The sequence below is a fragment of the Staurois parvus genome, unplaced genomic scaffold (genome assembly GCF_062004578.1).
Source record: "Staurois parvus isolate SC_StPar_1 unplaced genomic scaffold, SC_StPar_1.0 ptg000165l, whole genome shotgun sequence".
Taxonomy (NCBI): Eukaryota; Metazoa; Chordata; class Amphibia; order Anura; family Ranidae; genus Staurois; species Staurois parvus.
This window is the reverse complement of record NW_028317961.1, coordinates 13,021,614-13,039,859: the sequence shown is the minus strand read 5'-3', so window position 1 is coordinate 13,039,859 and position 18,246 is coordinate 13,021,614. Positions and strand designations below refer to the sequence as shown.

The 18,246-nt window shown below is 41.8% G+C and overlaps 1 protein-coding gene across 1 annotated transcript in view; it reads left to right on the top strand.

Moving 5' to 3' along the window:
• Positions 1–16,837, top strand: part of LOC149462898 (interleukin-20 receptor subunit alpha-like) — a 63,422-nt gene extending 46,585 nt beyond the window's left edge. The window contains exons 7-8 of the mRNA XM_089676228.1: positions 6,734–6,870; positions 15,518–16,837. Of these exons, the coding sequence (XP_089532354.1) occupies positions 6,734–6,870; positions 15,518–16,354 (974 nt within the window). The 3' untranslated portion in view covers positions 16,355–16,837. The remainder of the gene's footprint in view (positions 1–6,733; positions 6,871–15,517) is intronic.
• The last annotated feature ends 1,409 nt before the right edge of the window (positions 16,838–18,246 follow it).

The window sequence follows — 18,246 nt, the reverse complement described above, 5'->3', positions numbered from 1 at the left end:
CATGCAACGCTGCACCCAAATGAAATTTACGTCCCTTTTTTCCCATGAATTGAGCTTTCTTTCGATGGTATTTGATCGCCTGTGCATTTTGTATTTTTTGCGCTATAAAAAAAATGACGGACAATTTTGAGGAAAAAAAACAATATTTTGGACTTTTTCCTATTAAACATGTTCAGTAAAAAAATTTTAAAAATCAAATTTCGTCATACATTTAGGCCAAAATGTATTCTGCTACATGTCTTGGCTTAAAAAAATCCCAATACGTGTAAATTCATTGGTTTTCGTGAAAGTTATAGCGTTTACAAATGGCAGTGTATATATACTGGGATTTTTTTTTTTTTTTAAACTAGTAATAGTGGAGATCAGCGACTTATAATGGACTGTGGCGGACATTCTGACACTGAGGGGGGGTTGACTGATTTGGTGCCACTGACATTCCCAGTGACACCAATACAGTGATCAGTACTAAAAACAAAGCACTGACACTGTACTAATGGCACTGGGCAGGAAGGGGTTAACATGAGGGGCAATCAAAGGATTAACTGTGTGCAGGGAGTGTTTTACTAGGGGGCGGGATGTGTGTGATTCACTGTAATCACACTGCTGTGGATGGCTATGCTGTGCACAGCCATCCACAGCAGTGTACCCAAGCTGGCAGGGAGGAGGACTGTTAGTAAACAAAACAGTCCTCCTCTCCATTGGAAATCCTCGGAAATCACCGGCGAGTAATTACCGGCTGGTTCCCGGTGATTGACAGCCGCTGCCGCAAATGACTGCGCAGGTAGGGATCGCGCGTGCCCCCTAACCAGAAATGCAAAATCACGTATATACGTGATATTGAGCACCGCTGCCACCCTGTAGCAGTATTTATGCTATAGAGCGGTCAGCAAGCAGTTAACCACTTGAGCTCCTGAGGATTTACCCCCCTTAACTAGTTGCCGACTGCAGATAGCCGAATGACGGCTACACTGCGGCCAGCCAGTTCTGAGTGGACGTCATATGACGTCCCCCCAGAACGCGCTCTCCTGGGCGCCCCAGGGGGCGCGCACTCGGCAATCTCCGTGACCGCTGTGTCCTACGGACACAGCTGATCACGTGATGTGGTAAAAGGCCAATCACAGCGGCCTTTTACCACGTGATCAGCGGTGTCCAATGACACGCTGATCAGAGGGAAATGCAAGTGCCGGTTCTCGGCTGCACTTTCCTCACGCTGTCAGATCGTGAGGAAAGTACTGCCGAGAACCGGCAGTTGTCAGAGCGGGGATCGGCACCGATCATCAGGACACTGATGATCAGTGCCCTGATGATCGGTGCCCAGCAGTACCACCCGCAAGTTCCGCCCACCTGTGCCCAGCAGTGCGCCCACTAGCTCCGCCCACCTGTGCCCAGCAGATCACCCACCTGTGCCCAGCAGTGCACCCACCTGTGCCACTCTGCAGTGTCACACACCTGTGCCCAGAAGTGCCACCTACCTGTGCCCAGCAGTGCCACCCACCTGTGCCCACCCACCTGTGCCCACCTGTGCCCACCCACCAGTGCCACCCACCAGTGCCACCCACCAGTGCTGCCAGTCAGTGCCACCAGTCAGTGCCCAGGGGTTGTGCCAATCAATGCCGCCAGTCAGTGCCCAGCAGTGATGCCAGTCAGTGCCGTCTATCAGTACCCATCATCAGTGTCACCTATCAGTGCCGCCTATCAGTGCTGTCTATCAGTGCTGCCTATCCATGCCACCTCATTAGTACTGCCTATCAGTGCCGCCTATCAGTGCCCATCAGTGCCGCCTATCAGTGCCCATCAGTGCTGCCTCATCAACGTACATCAGTGAAGGAGAAAAAATACCTGTTTGAAAAATTTTATAATAGAAACAAAGAAACTTTTTTTTTTTTTTCAAATTTTTTGCACTTTTTTTATGTATAGCGCAAAAAGTAAAGCGCACAGCGGCGATTAAATACCACCAAAAGAAAGCTCTATTTGTGAGAAAAAAATGATCAAAATTTCATATGGGTACAATGTTGCATGACCGCGCAATTGTCAATCAAAGTGCGGCAGCGCTGAAAGCTGAAAATTGGCCTGGTAAATAAGGGGGTATAAGTGCCTGGTAGGCAAGTGGTTAATGACCAGGCCTCTTTTTGCTACTCAGCGCTGCACTAATTCAACTGATAATTGCGCGGTCATGCAATGCTGCACCCAAACGAAATTTACGTCCTTTTTTTCACACAAATAGAGCTTTCTTTCGGTGTAATTTGATCACCTGTGCGCTTTTTATTTTTCACGCTATAAAGAAAAAAAGGTCAAAAAATTTTGAAGAAAAACAATATTTTTTACTTTCAGCTATAAAAAATATACAGTAAACTCAAAGTTGGTTATAAATTTAGGCCAAAATGTATTCTGCTACATGTTTTTGGTAAAAAAATCCCAATAAGTGTATATTGATTGCTTTGTGTGACAGTTATAGCGTCTACAAACTATGGTATAGATACTGCAATTTACGCCATTTTTCTGCTATACAGCGCTGCGCTAGTTTAACGGACAATTGGGGAATCCTTTTTTCCCCACAAATTGAGCTTTCTTTTGGTGGTATTTGATCGCCTGTGCGGTTTTTATTTTTTGCGCTATAAAAAAAAAGGCTGACAATTTTGAGGAAAAAAAAACAATATTTTGGACTTTTTGCTATAAAACATGTCCAGTAAAAAAAAAAAGCAAAAATCAAATTTAGTCCTAAATTTCTGCCAAAATGCATTCTGCGACATGTCTTTGCTAAAAAAAAACCCCCAATACGTGTAAATTAATTGGTTTACGTGAAAGTTATAGCGTTTACAAATGACGGGAAAGATACTGGAATTTTTCATTTTTATTTATACTAATAATGGCGCCGATCAGCGACATATGGCGGCAATCAGCGACATATGGCGGCGACCAGCGACTTATGGCAGGACTGCGGGACTGCGGTGGACATTTTGACACTGGGGGGGAACTGACTTGGGGTCACTGACATCCCCAGTGACACCAATACAGTGATCAGTGAAAAAAAACCACTGAAACTGTACTAATGTCACTGGGGAATTTTTAGAATTTGCTGTGTAAGGGGAGTGTTTTACTAGGGGGCGGGGGGGTGTACTGGACGGGGGGAGGGGGGAGCTGATCGAGGGAGAGAAACTCTGCAGCTTCTCACAAGCTGTCAGAGAACTGACACAGAACAGGGCTGTATGTAAACAATGCAGCCCTGCTCTGTGTCATCGATCACCGTCAATCGCAGGAAAACGGCCGGTAAAAACCGGCCGTGACCCGGCGGCTGACACCCGCGGGACAGGTAGGGCGGGCGCGCGCCCCCTACCTGTTTTGAAGGCAGCCATTTTAAAACGTGCTTTTGCCTACGAGTGCCGCCCTGCCGCCGTTTATATGCGGTGGCTGGGCGGCAAGTGGTTAAAAATACTCAAAAAGTCACACAATGTAAATCCATCATCAATCATATTGTCCAGCAATGTAGATCCTTGTTAATCACAATGAACAATGACTTGCATCAACCAACTGATGGTAATGTCTAATTCAGTCACTACACTCACTGCAAATGGCATCTTCATTCCCCGCTGCTAAATGTAAACAAATGTAAATATAAACTAAGAGATGGGGTCTCCCTGATGATGTCATTGACTAAATGTGGACAGAGCTATATTTGATCAGTAATGTCAGCACTACACTGTGTGCACAATTATTAAGCAAGTGAGTTTTTTGACTAAATCATCATTTTTATGCATATTGTGCAACTCAAAGCTGTATAAACTCTGATAAGTCAAAAATTGTAAAAAGTCTTTCATAGGGATACAGTACTCTTGAAATTGCTAAGATATTTGGGCGTGATCACAGAACCATCGAACGTATTGTTGCAAGTCACAGTCAACAGGGTCAGAAGAAACGTGTTGAGAAAAAGAGACACAGATTAATAGTTCCAAAGTATGGGCTAGTATTTTTACAGTAATAATTTGCAGTTTGATTCTTCTCAAATCTTTGGCAATTAATCTGTGTATTGTTTTCTCAACACGTTTCTTGTGACCCAGCTGATTATTTGCAACAAAACGTTTGATGGTTCTGTAATCACGCCCCAATATTTTAGCAATTTTAAGAGTGCTGCATCCATCTCTAAGACTTTTTAAAATTTTTGACTTTTCAGGAGTCCGTTTAATCTCTTTTTTGCCCCATTTTGCCTGCAGAAAAGAAGCTGTCTAATAATTATGCACACCTTGATATAGGGTGTTGATTTCCTTAGGCTACACCCTCCCTCATTACACAAATACTCATTGCCTGATATGCTTACATCCAATAAGCATTCAAGTCTATACAGCTTGGAGTTGGACAATACGTATAAAAATGATGATTTGGTTGAAAAAACTCACTTGCCTTTTGTTTACAGGGCCTGGGTTTCTCAGCCAGTAAATTGATGGAGCTTAGCAACTGGTCCTGAACAACTGTTGACAGGAAGCTGTCATATATAGTAGTGTTTGAGTCTGGAATTAAGATGAAACAAGCAAAATTTAGTCTGATTGTACAATCAGATTGTATAGACTTGGCCAACCTTAAGCTTGCCATACACTTTCCACTTTCTCCTGGTGAGTGAAGGAACCTCATTCTGTGCAAGTAGCTTGCAAAAGATGAACCTCCTAGAATAACAAGCATATTAACCACTTGACCCCCTTCATGACCAGAGCATTTTTTGCTATTCATCAGCAGTCGCAGTACTGAGCACTAGGGGGGAAAAGATTAATCATATTCTCATCGGTAAATGTCCCAGGCATAATGATACAGCCGGCACCTGGCTATACTACTTTAACTGGCAATTGCTCAGTTATGCAATACTGTACCCAAATGAAATTGATAGAATTTTTTTCACACAAACAAATATTTCTTTCTGAGGTATATTATCATCTCTGGTTTGTAGAATTGTTTGCTATATAAATGAAAAAAGACCAACAATTTTGAAAAACACACATTTTCTTAGTTAGAAAATTTTGCAAATAAATATTCTTTCTTCATAAAGTTAGAACAAAATGTATTCTGCTGAATTTCTTTGGTAAAAATAACCCAAACTAGTTTATACAGTATTATTTAATTGGTGTGAAAGTTAGAGTCTACAAACTATGGTATATACTGTATATTTGAAAATTCATCCATTTTGATGTACTGACCACCGATCACATTTTTAGAGGCCCTAAAATGCCAGGACAGTACAAATACCCCCCAAATGACCCCCTTTTGGAAAATAGACTGTCTAAGGTATTTAGTAAAAGGCATGGCAAATTTTTGAAGTTGCAATTTTTTGTCACAATTTTTTAGAAAGAAGAAATTAAATAAAATTAGTTTTTCTAATTTTTTTTTACATACTGTCACCAGTGCAGTACAGCGTGACCATCAACTGGTGTGGCGGTGATTATGGATACTGACTGTAACAATATGTAAAAAAAATAAATAATTTTTTTCCTTCTTTTTTTTTACATACTTTCATCAGAGTAGTTCAGTGTCACCATGGTGACACTACTACTCTGGGGAAGGAGGGGGGGAGGGGTGAACAGAGATTTTTAATTTGTTTTTACAATATTTTTGCTTATACAGTGATGATCACTGCATAAGCAATAGTTTTAGCAGTCATAAATGGGTTAACATTAATGAAAAGATTGCTTATGGTTGTGATCTGTGATTGGCTACAGCTAATCACATGGTACAGATAACCTAGTACCATGTGATTGCTGTGGGCCAATCACAGATCACAACTGTAAACCAGCTGCTCACGACTGGAAATTCATTCATGACAGTTTGTTTCGATTGTTATCATGTGATTGCTATGATTGGTCATTACGATCACATGATACCCCAGCTGCTCATAATGTGCAGGTACCAAGCACTGTGATTGGCTGTGTCTAATAGACACAATGGTCATGGAAGTGCGCCACTGTGTGCCTGCAGGGCGCACTAGTGCTCAAGTGCAGCTCCTGACGTACAGCTACGTGACTGTGCCTATATGTACCTCCCGCCCACAGTAAAACTACTGTGGGTGGGTTGGCATAAGGTTAACATTGCAGAAAATGTCTGTAATTTGACCTGTTTTCTGCAGAAAATTGGATAATGCAGTGAACCAACTAGCGGAGAAGGGTGATGAACACTTTTCTGTAAAGTACTGTTCCCAGTGATGCAAAAAAACAAAAAACACATATGTTTTGAAAATTTTTAAAGAAACAGGAATTTACTTTTATGTTGCTTTTGACCCGCTCAAAGTAGAGGTAAAAACATATTCCTGTGTCCTTGAGCATGGGGTGCAGGCTTGTCCTGATACCAATCCAGAAGGCTAGTAATTGTAAAGAGGAAAGGATTGCCACTACTCCAAACCAGCCCAGGTGAATAAATGATAAGGAGCAGTCTGAGCCTACATGTACCACCAAACCACACACCCTGGTGCATTTCGCTCCGTCCCCCAGGGCTCAGTTATAGGGTCTTCCTATGACTGTACGACTAAGCCCTAGTAGGCAAGGCAAAATGTATCAGGTTGTGTGGTTTGGTGGAGAGATGTAGGCTGAGATCGCTCCTTATTGTTATTCACCTGGGTTGGTTGGGAGTAGCAAGGAGTTTACTTTTAATTGTGTACAGAGACTGTGATGTTTAAAAGTCCTTAGTATGATGAATATACATTAAACTGGAAGACATAGACATGCATTGATAAAATTAATATGCATTGATTTATTTACAGATCACACATCTGAACAAACCATTAAAGGGATGTTATATATTTTGCCTGTGACAGCTATCTTCTGTACATTATTTATAATAGGATATGCCACACACAAATATATTCATGGAAGCAACCTGAAGCATCCAACACTTCTGGTATATTATATGTGTTTTACCTATTCATTTTATTTGCTTTTGTTTTGCTCTGCTGAATTTTGGCCACCGATTGTTGCTTGTACCTGCCAGAGGTGGACCATTTAATCATTTACTAAGAATCAGTGGCACACAACATTAGATAGGTTCCATAAACATACTGTAAATATGTTATGTGGACAAAAACGATCTATTGCATTAAGAACTAACAGAATTAAATTGGTCCAAACTGCCAATGAAGCACATTTTGGTTGCAGTAAAATTCTGTGCAAACTAGCCTGTCAGCATACTTCAGTTCCTACATTTTACTGTAAAGACACCTTAATATATCCAAAAACATTAAGTTCATAAAAAAACACTTGTCATTATTGCTTATCAGACTTCTGGTTGTAGTCATTATTAATGTCGCTGATATTTTGGTTTTATTGTTTAACTCACAAATTCACTTTCTGTTAAAGGATAAGCTCACCTTTTAGACAAAAATAATAAATTCCCATTTTTTGCAGGTAATAAATATGTTTATTAGGTTTTAACAAACAATAAACAAGCAGTAGGTCTGGCTAAGCAGGGACTAGCAATGGTATTTGAAGTGGGAATAGGCGTACATATAGGCAAACATGACAGAACAATGACATTGAAAGCCAGTCAGAAACTGACATGGCAGCAATAATTCAAAATATATTATTAGGCTCAGAGGGTAGAGGGCTTAGGGGGACCTCCCCACAACACTTGGGTGTCCCCTGGGTCCTTCTATACCCATGCAAATTCACTGGCCGCAGCTTATGTAAAGGCAGGAAAGTAAAGGAGTTGACCAGAAACATAAAAAAGAATAGGCTAGAGGGTAATGCGACAAAGGAGAAAGGTCGCACACCAACGTATTAGAGGGAGAAAGAAAGAGGGGGGGAAGAAAAAAAAGAGTTGGCCCTGAGGGTCTGAAATCAGGAAGGAGAAGAGAGAACAGGTTTCGGGAACAATGAGATTGCCCATCAAAGTAAGCCAAGACTGGCTTGAGGAAGAGTGGGAAAGGTATACGTAAGCCATGGTTCCCAGATTTTGAGAAACTGAGAGTTGTAGAAGATCCTAGTCATCTGCTTGATGAGCATCAGGATCTCTCTCTCTCTGGAAGGGGACAGATGTTTTTTTCCCAGGCTTGGGCTATCATTCTGGTGGCTGACAAAAAACAGTGAGCATACAAACCAGGTATGGGGCAGTGTAATAAAGCAAACTTGGCCTCTCTACGTATAGGTAAGTGAAATGGGGTAAAAAGGAGGCCAAATATGCAGGACCAGGACCCGATTAATATAGGGCATTTTCATCACATGTGCAAAACATCATCTTGCTGGCCACAACCCTGAAAACAGCGGTCACTGTAGGGTGGGTTTGCATGGGCGATACTGGCTGGAACCCAGTACCAATGGAGAAGCACCTTCAATGCCACCTCCAAGGTAGCTGTGTTAAATGAGCATTTAGCTACAGAAGACCAGGCTTTGCTCCAGTAGGCTAGATCTACCTCAGCTGCCAAGTCCCGTTCCCATTGGGTGACATAGGAGAGAGCAATATGAGAGGAGCGACCATTCAGAGAAGCATAGAGGGCTGAAATAAGACCTGGAGAGCTAGGATAGTGTTGGCAGGTATGCTCAAAGGCAGTTTTCTGGAATGGATAGGTGAAAGTTCTGCGAAGTGAGGTGACCCAATGTTGAAGTTGAAGATAACGGAATAACTCTGAATGAGGGATGTCATGGGTCTCCAGGAGAGAGGACCATGTGGGAAAAGCTCTGTAGGTCAGAAAATGTTGAATCTGAGAGAACCCATTAGTGACCCACCAAGAGAATGCCTGTGGCTGGATCAGACCAGCAGGAAAAGGGTTATTTATAATGGGGAGCAGGGGCAAGAAGGAAGACATAAGACCACAGAGTAATGCACAGAGTCCCAGACTTGTAGACTATGATGCATGAGAGGACTCAGTGCCGCTGTTGGAAGGAAGCCAGAGAAGCATTGACATGGAGATAGGGCCGCTATTGGTAAGTTCCATAAGAACTCATATTGGTACATCAACTAAAAGATCTGAGCAGCCTGATAGCATTTGGCTATGTTAGGAACCCCTAATCCCCGCTGTAGTTTATGCACAAAAAGAGTTGCCCTAGAGACCCTAGGGCATTTATTAGCCCAGAGAAAGCATAGAACCCTATTCAGGAGCAATCGCAGGAAGTGTTATGGAACCTGAACTGGTATGGTGTGAAGGGCAACAACATTTATTGGCAATGCCAGAAGAGTTGTGACAAAGTAAGACCATGATGTGAGGGCCTAGGGGGGCAAAGCCTAAAATTGAGACAGTATTCCCCTAGGTACCTGGCAAAAGGTATTCGATGAGCTACCACCAATGAGCCAGGCTGAAGACCATGGCAAGAGGTAGAAATAAAGGATTAGAAGGAGGAGGAAGGGTAGAGAAATGGGATGGGAAGGAAAGGGGAGGAGGAAAGGGAGCAGAGAGGGTGGAACAAGGGAGGAAGTCAGGAAGGGAAGGGCCAAGCCTAGGTGTGGAGGTTATCGTTGCCTCAGAGCCACAGTGGTCACAAAATAACAATATGAAACAACAGAGAATCATATGACTTAAGCAATTATAAACAAAAAACAGCTGTGAAAAGAAAACAGGGTGACCAGGTCTCCTTATAGAGAGGCTCATATTAACAATGGCCTGTAGACTAATGGACAGCAGAGGAGTGCCTAGCCAGCCTATGTGGCAAACAAATATAGAAGGTGGCAAGAGCCATAAAGACCCTGTTTCAAAAGCCCAGATATATAAACATAAAGAGATACTGCAAGGGAAACTAGGTCTCCTCTGGTCCAGAGAGGGGGTTTGCAGGAGAGATTTGATTAAAAAGAATGTCCGGAGCTGTGTAAATATCAGAAGTAGAGTAGCAAATAACTGAATTAACCTTAAGACGCTCAGTCTATCCTGAATGAGGGTGTCACAGAGTGGTGAGGTCCCGTAGATCCAGGGACCAACTTGTGGTGTGCGGTGGGCACAAAGCAGTCCTCCACCTGGAGAGCCAGAGGGGGGGGGCAAGTAGCCAGGTTGGTCCGCAGCAAAAAAGAACAAAACAGTTGCATAGGAACATGGCAGCTTTCCAGTTGGAACTCACAGTCATAGTGGGAAACACAGAGTATAGTAGAGTCCAGTGTGGGATTGCACTAATGGTGTCTTAACATCACAGTCAACCCAGAGGGGAGTGTGCAGGGCTTGAACTTGGAGGAGTATGAGGAAGAGATCTCTTGCAGCCAGTTACCTTCTCCCAGAGGCAGCTAAGATGACTCAAAGCCTGTTGGGATCCGGAGAGACATGCTGGGTCATGGGTAGCACTCCCCTGAGGCAGGAGATGTAGAGATTCCAGTGTCAACTATGCCTCTTCACGTGTAGTGATGGAATGGCTGCAGCCTTGGCATTCAAAGGAGAGCTGAAAGGGGAAGCCCCAAGTGTATGCCAGTTTACAAGAACTGAAGTGAAAGGCTTCATCTGGCGGTGCTTCTGAATTGTGATCTGGAAGAGATCAGAGTAAAGCTGATAATGGTGTCCCTGGAAGCTTAACTCTGATTTATTCCTGGCAGCCATGAGAAGCGATTACTCAGACCGGAATGTAATGACCTTTTCGGGCCCAAAGCACAGTGTATGCGGGCAAACGTGAGCTGGTCTATTGGGATAGCAGGGACCAGCTCTTGAAATAATGCTGTGGCAGTAGAGGTGAGGTCCATGATGGATTCTGGGATACCTCTCAGGCTCAAATTGCTTTGGCGAGAACAGTTCTCAAAGTCCGTAGTGGTGCATCAGCCAATTCCCTCTTGAGGTTAGTCAGCTCTTGCTCATGGTTTTTGATCACTGTGACTGTAGCATCCATCTTGTCTTCAAGGTCATTTGCGCAGTTTCCTAGCTCCCGGATCTCCGTGGTGAGATGGTCTGTAAGCTTGGAGGTGGCAGCTGATAGTTACTTTGCAACATGGTTTTAAGGCGGCAAAAGAGTTTGACATCCCTCAGGGCTGGGGGGAGGCAGTGACAGCGGACCGTCGACAACACTCTCAGCGTCAGAAGGGAGATCCATGTGGCCTGACAAACTTGAGTCTGGGACTCCAGGTGAATCCACCAGCAGGTAGGCCGCAGACTCTGGGTCCATTTGCTTGGTGCTGGAGGTGCGAGTGCAATCTGTTCTTTTCCCCATCCATGCAGTGGGAGTTGGTGGGATGGGAAGCTGGTGGGGAGTGAGGGTAAAGTCCCCAGGAGGCTGTTAGAAGGGCCGATGTGTGCGGTGAGCGAGGAGCAGGATTACTGGCCATCTTGGATTGCTGCTCACAAGCTCCCTCGACATCCTGCATTTTCTAAAGTTTAACAAAACTGTGAAAGAGAATGCTCCAAAACACTTTCAAACCACAGCCTCATGATCCTTGACCCCCCCCCCCCCTCTTTACCCCTGTATTCTCATTTTTTCCCCATATATTAAAAAATTTTAACTTGCGTTTGGTTGAAATTGGCAAGCTTCAGGATACTAGCTGAGCACTTGAATAGACAGAAAAGATGTTTTACAGTGTGGGCCTTTTTTAATCCATCAGCTGCCAATAACACCATTGTGGGCCTGCCCCCCAACAGCATCCTTATGGCCATAGGTAAGTAGTCCAGCAAGCATGGTAAGGAGTGGTATATCATTTTGGAACATTGAGCAAAAAAGTTGATGGGGAACATGCAGGATGAGACACAATGATATAGCTGGTGGTGACCTCTCCTATCCCGCACCTTGGTAAGAATCCAGAATATTGATCGTAATATTGAATATTGACTGTAATTCACAATCCCTCTGGAGTTCTGGCTGCAACACATACTTGGGGTGTATTGGCATGGCCACTTGACACAGAAACAGGCGAAAGAGTAAAACTTCCCATTGTCAAGAGCTAGCAGGAAACAGAAGAGGATAATAGGAAGAGAAGGGTTGGGTGCTGCTGGTGAGAAGGAATAGTGTTATGCTGCTGGTGGTGTGTATTAGTTTTGCTGAAAACCCCACAAAAATGTTGTATCTTTATTTTGTGTCTAAAAACACTTTAACTAGGCAGCTCTGTTAACAGGACCCACACCAGCTGGATTGTAATAAAAAAAAATCTGCTTAATAGTGTGTTTATATCAACGTGCAAGGTTTTATTTTAAACAAGACCCCACCAGCAATTTCAAAATCAAGAAATCAACAATAATTAATTTTGCAGAGAAAAGCCCCAAATAATGCACATAATCCCCATGCACAGTATTAGATCACTTGTACCAAGTCCCAGTATTAACAAGACCTCAATCAGCCATGTTCTCAGAAAAAAATCTACATTACAGTGTTATATATTTCCAGAAGAAAATTACTCAAAACATTTTTGACCCAGTATGTAGTAATTTGTAGAAGGCCCCATTTTAAACAGGAACCCCATCTGCCATTTTAAAATAAAAAATTAACAGGCATGAATTCTAATTAAATAAAAATGACAGTACACTGTGCTAGCTATGTCTAGTGGTTCAAACTGAACAACCATTCGGGATCCGCTATCAATTTTCTGATCATGTTTGCAGTATCAAATTTATTAGTACTAAGCCCTTATTTAAACCTGACCACCAACAGGAATTGTAAAACGGTGAAATTAACATTGCATTGTCATTTTGTTTTGCTAAAAAAAGGGCCACAAATTATTTTTTACATTGCGTCATTATTGAGTAATAATTTATTTGTTCTCAAGCCCCACTTTAAACAAGATTACCAACAATAATTTTTTTTATTTAGAAAACATCATTAGTTTTATTTACTCCTAGAAAAAATACCCCAAATATCTTGGTGTGTACATTGCCTGATGTAATTTCTTTGTGTCCCAGCCCCAATTTGAACAGTAACCTCAACAGCCATTTGTAACTGTGAAAAATCAACATTATAGTATAATGCAGGCATGTCCAAAGTCCGGCCCGCGGGCCATTTACGGCCCGAGGGTCGGTTTAATACGGCCCTCCATGTCAGTGTGTCTTATGGAGCGAATATGGAGCGGCCGGTCCGGTATTTCCACCGCGGCCATGTCAGAATACCGGGCCGGCCGCTCAGCTCTGCAGCGGGACCTTACCTGTTCCTCTATCCAGCGGCGCGCTGTCTTCCCGGCTTCTGTAGTGTGGGCGCTGGGCATGACAGCCGGGTGCCAAGTGCGCATACGCAAGAAGCGGTGCTTTTTGTGAATGGTAAGGCGGTACCTGGGACACATGACAGATCCCAGAAGCCGCCGGACCAATCACAAAGCGCAAGTGCTTCTCGCTCATGCGCACTGGGCACCCGGCTGTCATGCCGAGCGCCATTACAGAAGCCGGGAAGACAGTGCGCGGCTGGATCGAGGAACAGGTAAGATCAAAGAACAACTGCGAAAGTAAGAGCGGGTACCTGTCAAATTCAGGTACCCGCTCCCCACCTCCCCAAAGGTCAGCAGTCATCTGTACTGTCCGCAGTCTCTGGTCATCCCTGTGCTGTCCGCAGTCTCTGGTCATCCCTGTGCTGTCCGCAGTCTCTGGTCATCCCTGTGCTGTCCGCAGTCTCTGGTCATCTCCTGTACTGTGTCTGCAGTCCATTAGTTCAGAATTTTTTTTTTCCTGTTTTCTGCCTCTAAAACCTAGGTGCGTCTTATGGTCAGGTGCGTCTTATACGGCGAAAAATACGTTAACTTGGCATAAAATAATTTATTTGCATTTAATTGTAATGGTTCAAAGAATGTTTGGAAAAATGTTCGGCCCTCCACCATGTTCACTTCATCCAATCTGGCCCTCTTTGAAAAAAGTTTGGACACCCCTGGTATAATGTATTCCCAGAACAAGCAACTAAAAATTATACATTACATTCCCAGATGTAATTTATTTGCACTCAAGCTTCAGTTTGAATTGGGCCACTAACAGCCATTTTTTAATCTAGAAATGAACATTACAGTGTAATTTATTCCCTCAAAAAATACCCCAAATATTGTAATGTATATGTTACCAGATGTAATTTATTTGTACTCCAGCTCCAATTTAAACAGGAACCCCAACAGCCATTTTTAACTATGGAAACTAACATTACAGTATTTATTTCCATAAAAAAAAAAACAAAATGTACTTGATGTTTACAAATATAATTCAATGTAATTTATTTGCGTTGAAGCCTCAATTTAAATAAGACCATCAACAACCATTTTTAAATATAAAATATTGTGCTGGGTATTTGCAGTGCCTTTAAACACTTACTAAGCCACTTTGTCAACAGAACACAAAACAGCTATCTTTTATTTAAACAGAATCAGCATTATAGTGTACTTATTTCTCTGCAGACAGACGTTCAAAATATGGCTGTTAGGTGAAGACATGTAAGGTTTGTAAAAACAATAACTAAGTCCACATATTAACCAAACCCAGAGCAGACAGCTTTTTTAAAAATGTGTGTATATTTTCTTTACTGACAAATAAAAAAACGAAATATTCTAGTGAGAAATAAGTGTGCAGTTTTTAACCACCTTTTTAGATAAAAACTCTATTTTTTACCATACAATACAAAATAAATCAATTAAAAAATAAAAGAAAAAAGCATTCCCTTCCACTATAAACAAAAAAACAAACATCGGGGGGGGGGGGGGAGAGTATGGCAGCCAAATAGTAACTGAACCTGTTGCTGTGACACACACATAAAGGTATTTTTGCTTAAAAAAAAATATCTGGGAGTTCTGTGAAATCTGCTGTGTAAAACATATACTCTGCCACAATATGAGTATAAAAGGTTTCTCCAGTGACCACCAGCATTTAACTGTCCCTGATAACACTTTGAAAATCTCTCCCTTTTCTGCTGTAACATTTAAAAAAAAAAACTGTGAGGGTGTCTGTGATTGCATGGAAAAATGGAGATGCATTTTATCAGCTATCAGCTTGGGTTGGCAATCATGTTGGGTTGGCAAAACCATTAGCCCTTCTAAGCCATTTGAAAACAGTTCAGAAGGCAAAAAGGGCATTATTGGTAATGGTTGCTGTGGTGGTGAATGAACGCAATAGTTCACCATTTTCTTGAACTATAAACAACTAGAGTTAAGCCTAGTACACACAATGAGAATATTAGATGAATAACTGTCTGTTTTTTTTTTTTTTACATGCTAGTCTCATATCAAAAATGAATAGGTAACTAGAGTTATGAAAATTCTCATTAGACAGAATACAACTTCCCACGATGATGTGATGTATTGTGTTGTATTGTGATGTATTCTTTTGTTTCTGATCATCCACTGATTAAAAGAAAATCGTCCGTTAAGTTAACATGTGAGACACATTTTTGTGCTTGTTCCTTTGGATAATTTCACGAATAAATTGTCATGACTGGCTCTCGAAAGCTGTATACTAATGGTCATATTATTGTATAATCGCTCCAAAAATGTTTTTTTATTTGTCTGATATTCTCATCATGTGTAGTAGACATTAGGGTCAAACTAATGGCCTATCAGAACTTGAAGCTTATCTTAATTGCATACTATGTCTATGAAATCACGTGGTATAAAGTTTACAATGAAATATAGCTTATGACAAAAATTAACTCAAAAATTATTTTCTTAATATAATTTGAAAATGTATTTCTTCTCTTTGTTTTAGAACATTACCACCAGTAATAACAAAAATGCAATTTTGGTTGATGCACATACTGTAACCATTAACCTAATCTCCATTGAATCTGGCAAGCCTAGCCTGCAAGACACCATGGTGCCTGGTGAAGAAGACAATAAAGAGTTTCAGAAACAGACTCACTGGCATATCACAGAGGGAAAAGATCACATAAACTGTGATTCAGGAGTCACAGAAGAAGCTGAAGAAGAATCTAATAATGACTATGGATATGTCAGTCTTCAGGAACAAGTAATCATTCCAAGACCCACTATTTCTCCATATGATATGCCACATCACCTTCACGAAGACGTTACAGCACTCTCTACATCAACAAATGCATGTGAAATAAGGGATCCTTATGGATACAGTAAAAGTAATGACAGTGCTCCTCCTGTACAAGAAAATTATGAATTGGATAGTGTGCCAAATGTATATGCATCAGTAAAGACTACGGTTAGCTATCCCTATTTCTCACAGGGCGACTCTGATTTTGCCAATGTAGACACATTAAAAGAGGACATTTGTGAACTTGAGGAATTGTTTATGGGCCAGGAATTAGAGAGACTAAATGTAATAGAAGATACAGGTCCTAATGATTCTAGTATGCTGTTTGTAGATTGGAGTCCAGAGGATTCTCCCTTGTACTTACCAAACCTGTCTAAGAAAAGAGAGCTTGAAAATTGCATAAAGCAATGCCAGAAAGAGCAAGAAGGGCTTTTGTCTCAGCTTTACTTACCATCTGAAGCACAAGAAACCACTAAAGATGATGAACTTGGGCAGCTGGAAGAACGATGGGGGCTACTTATAAAGGACACAGAAAAATAAGACTTACAAAACTGTTTACATGCTATTAATAAGACTGCACAGAAAGTCATGTATGTGCCAGTAAGATATCAGATATAAGTTGGTGTTCCAGTCAATTGCAACATATTTTCAAAGTGTCAAGGCTGATATACTATATACTGTATGCATTATAATCCTTAAATGAAATTTACATTTGTTATATTACCTATCAGTTAAAAACACAGTTCCATACATCCCGAGGTTACACACATCCACAGAACCCCCTGCTGATGCAAAACAGTTAAAAAAACAACTCGTATATCATAGGCCTTTAGCAGGACCAAATCCTTCATGTTTACTTTCAGCTAAAGAGTAATCTCTGGATCAACACTCTACTTTTTTAACCATATACCCTATATATAATCCTTTATATGCTTTTATTTTTGTAAAACATTTTTGAACTAGAATAAGAAGGCCATTTCATATTCTCATATCTCCTATAATAAAGGACTGTTTTCACAGGCAGAGATGCAACTTTTTTTCTTAAAATCCAAACTGGAGACCTTTATATGAATGTAAAATAAGCACATTGTCTTTGAATTTGAAATATAAGCCAAATATTTATTTACTATATTTAAAGTGATCATATCCACCTTAAAATAAACATTTGGCATTCTTCTTGCTATCCCCATCTAATAGTTCCTATCTTAGGCCCTTTCACATCCGCCTGTCAGTTTTTTAGCCTTACTCGATTGGACCCTTCATTATCCTCTATGGAACGGGGAACGAATGTAACCACACTTGTGTCCATTTACACCCACTGACCCCCCTCCAGTGGATCGGATCAGACAGCAAGGGGGTGAAAACAGGCAGGTGGTCTGTTTACATCTGACAGCCCTTAGAGAAGAGCATAAGCAGAGACAAGGACCAGCCATCCACTTACTCAGTGTGGATCAGCGGACAGATTCCCCACTGAGAAAGCAAACTCCTGGCAGAGTTCCTCCCCCCATGTGGAAGAGGTCTAAAACCAGCTGTCTAGGCATTTCTAGAGACCTGTGCCATGAAAGAAGGAACGGTAAAAAAACCCCTAAAATAATGCATATGCACCAGTACTGTTAGATAGAGTATCAAGAGGAATGGCATGGGTCACTTTCACTTCCTTTTCTCATGCATGTACAAGGTTTTCTCATGTGTGCTTTTTAACTCTGGGCAAACTACAAGATTATAGTAAGTATAAAAGGGCCTCTTACATTACTTGTCATTGGGAGGAAAAATGCCTAAGTGTCTGTTGTGGGGAAAAAAGACCCATGGTCAGTGAGGAGAATGGGGGCAGGATGCAGGAATTCTGTGTTCCAGGATTTGGTACGTGATAAAAACAATGGTGATATTTCAGATTGTTCTGTATGACAACATGTGTTTGAGTCATGAAATGCAACAACAAAAAGCTGTTGCTGTGCACAGGCTAATGACAGGCAGGCAGGAGCCCAATACAGATGAGTAGCCATGGCAGTGTCTCCATTCATGTAGCACAGCAATGTGATGGCCCTGTGTATTGCAGAGGGGTCACATGACATCCTGTACAGGAAGGAAGTCACCTTTTACTCCAGAACTTCTAGTGTGTCCAGTAAATTGGCCTTTATTCTAGTCAGAAGATTCCCTCTAATCACTACAACCAGTTCAGCCTGCAATCAGTCACTCGTTACACACTGGTGTCTGTGCCAACAATGATACAGCTCTGTGCTGCACCACAGCTTCCAAAACAAAAGTTCTGGGTGACAGTGGTGCAGTGATATAATGTCACACTGAGGTATGAGGTGTTATACTGTCGTTTGTCATGTGATTGGAAGCAGTAAGGAACAGAAGACCTCTCCACTCTACTGCATGGATGCCATGCTGGTCAGAGGTCTAGCCTATTCCAACATCTTGACTAGGGC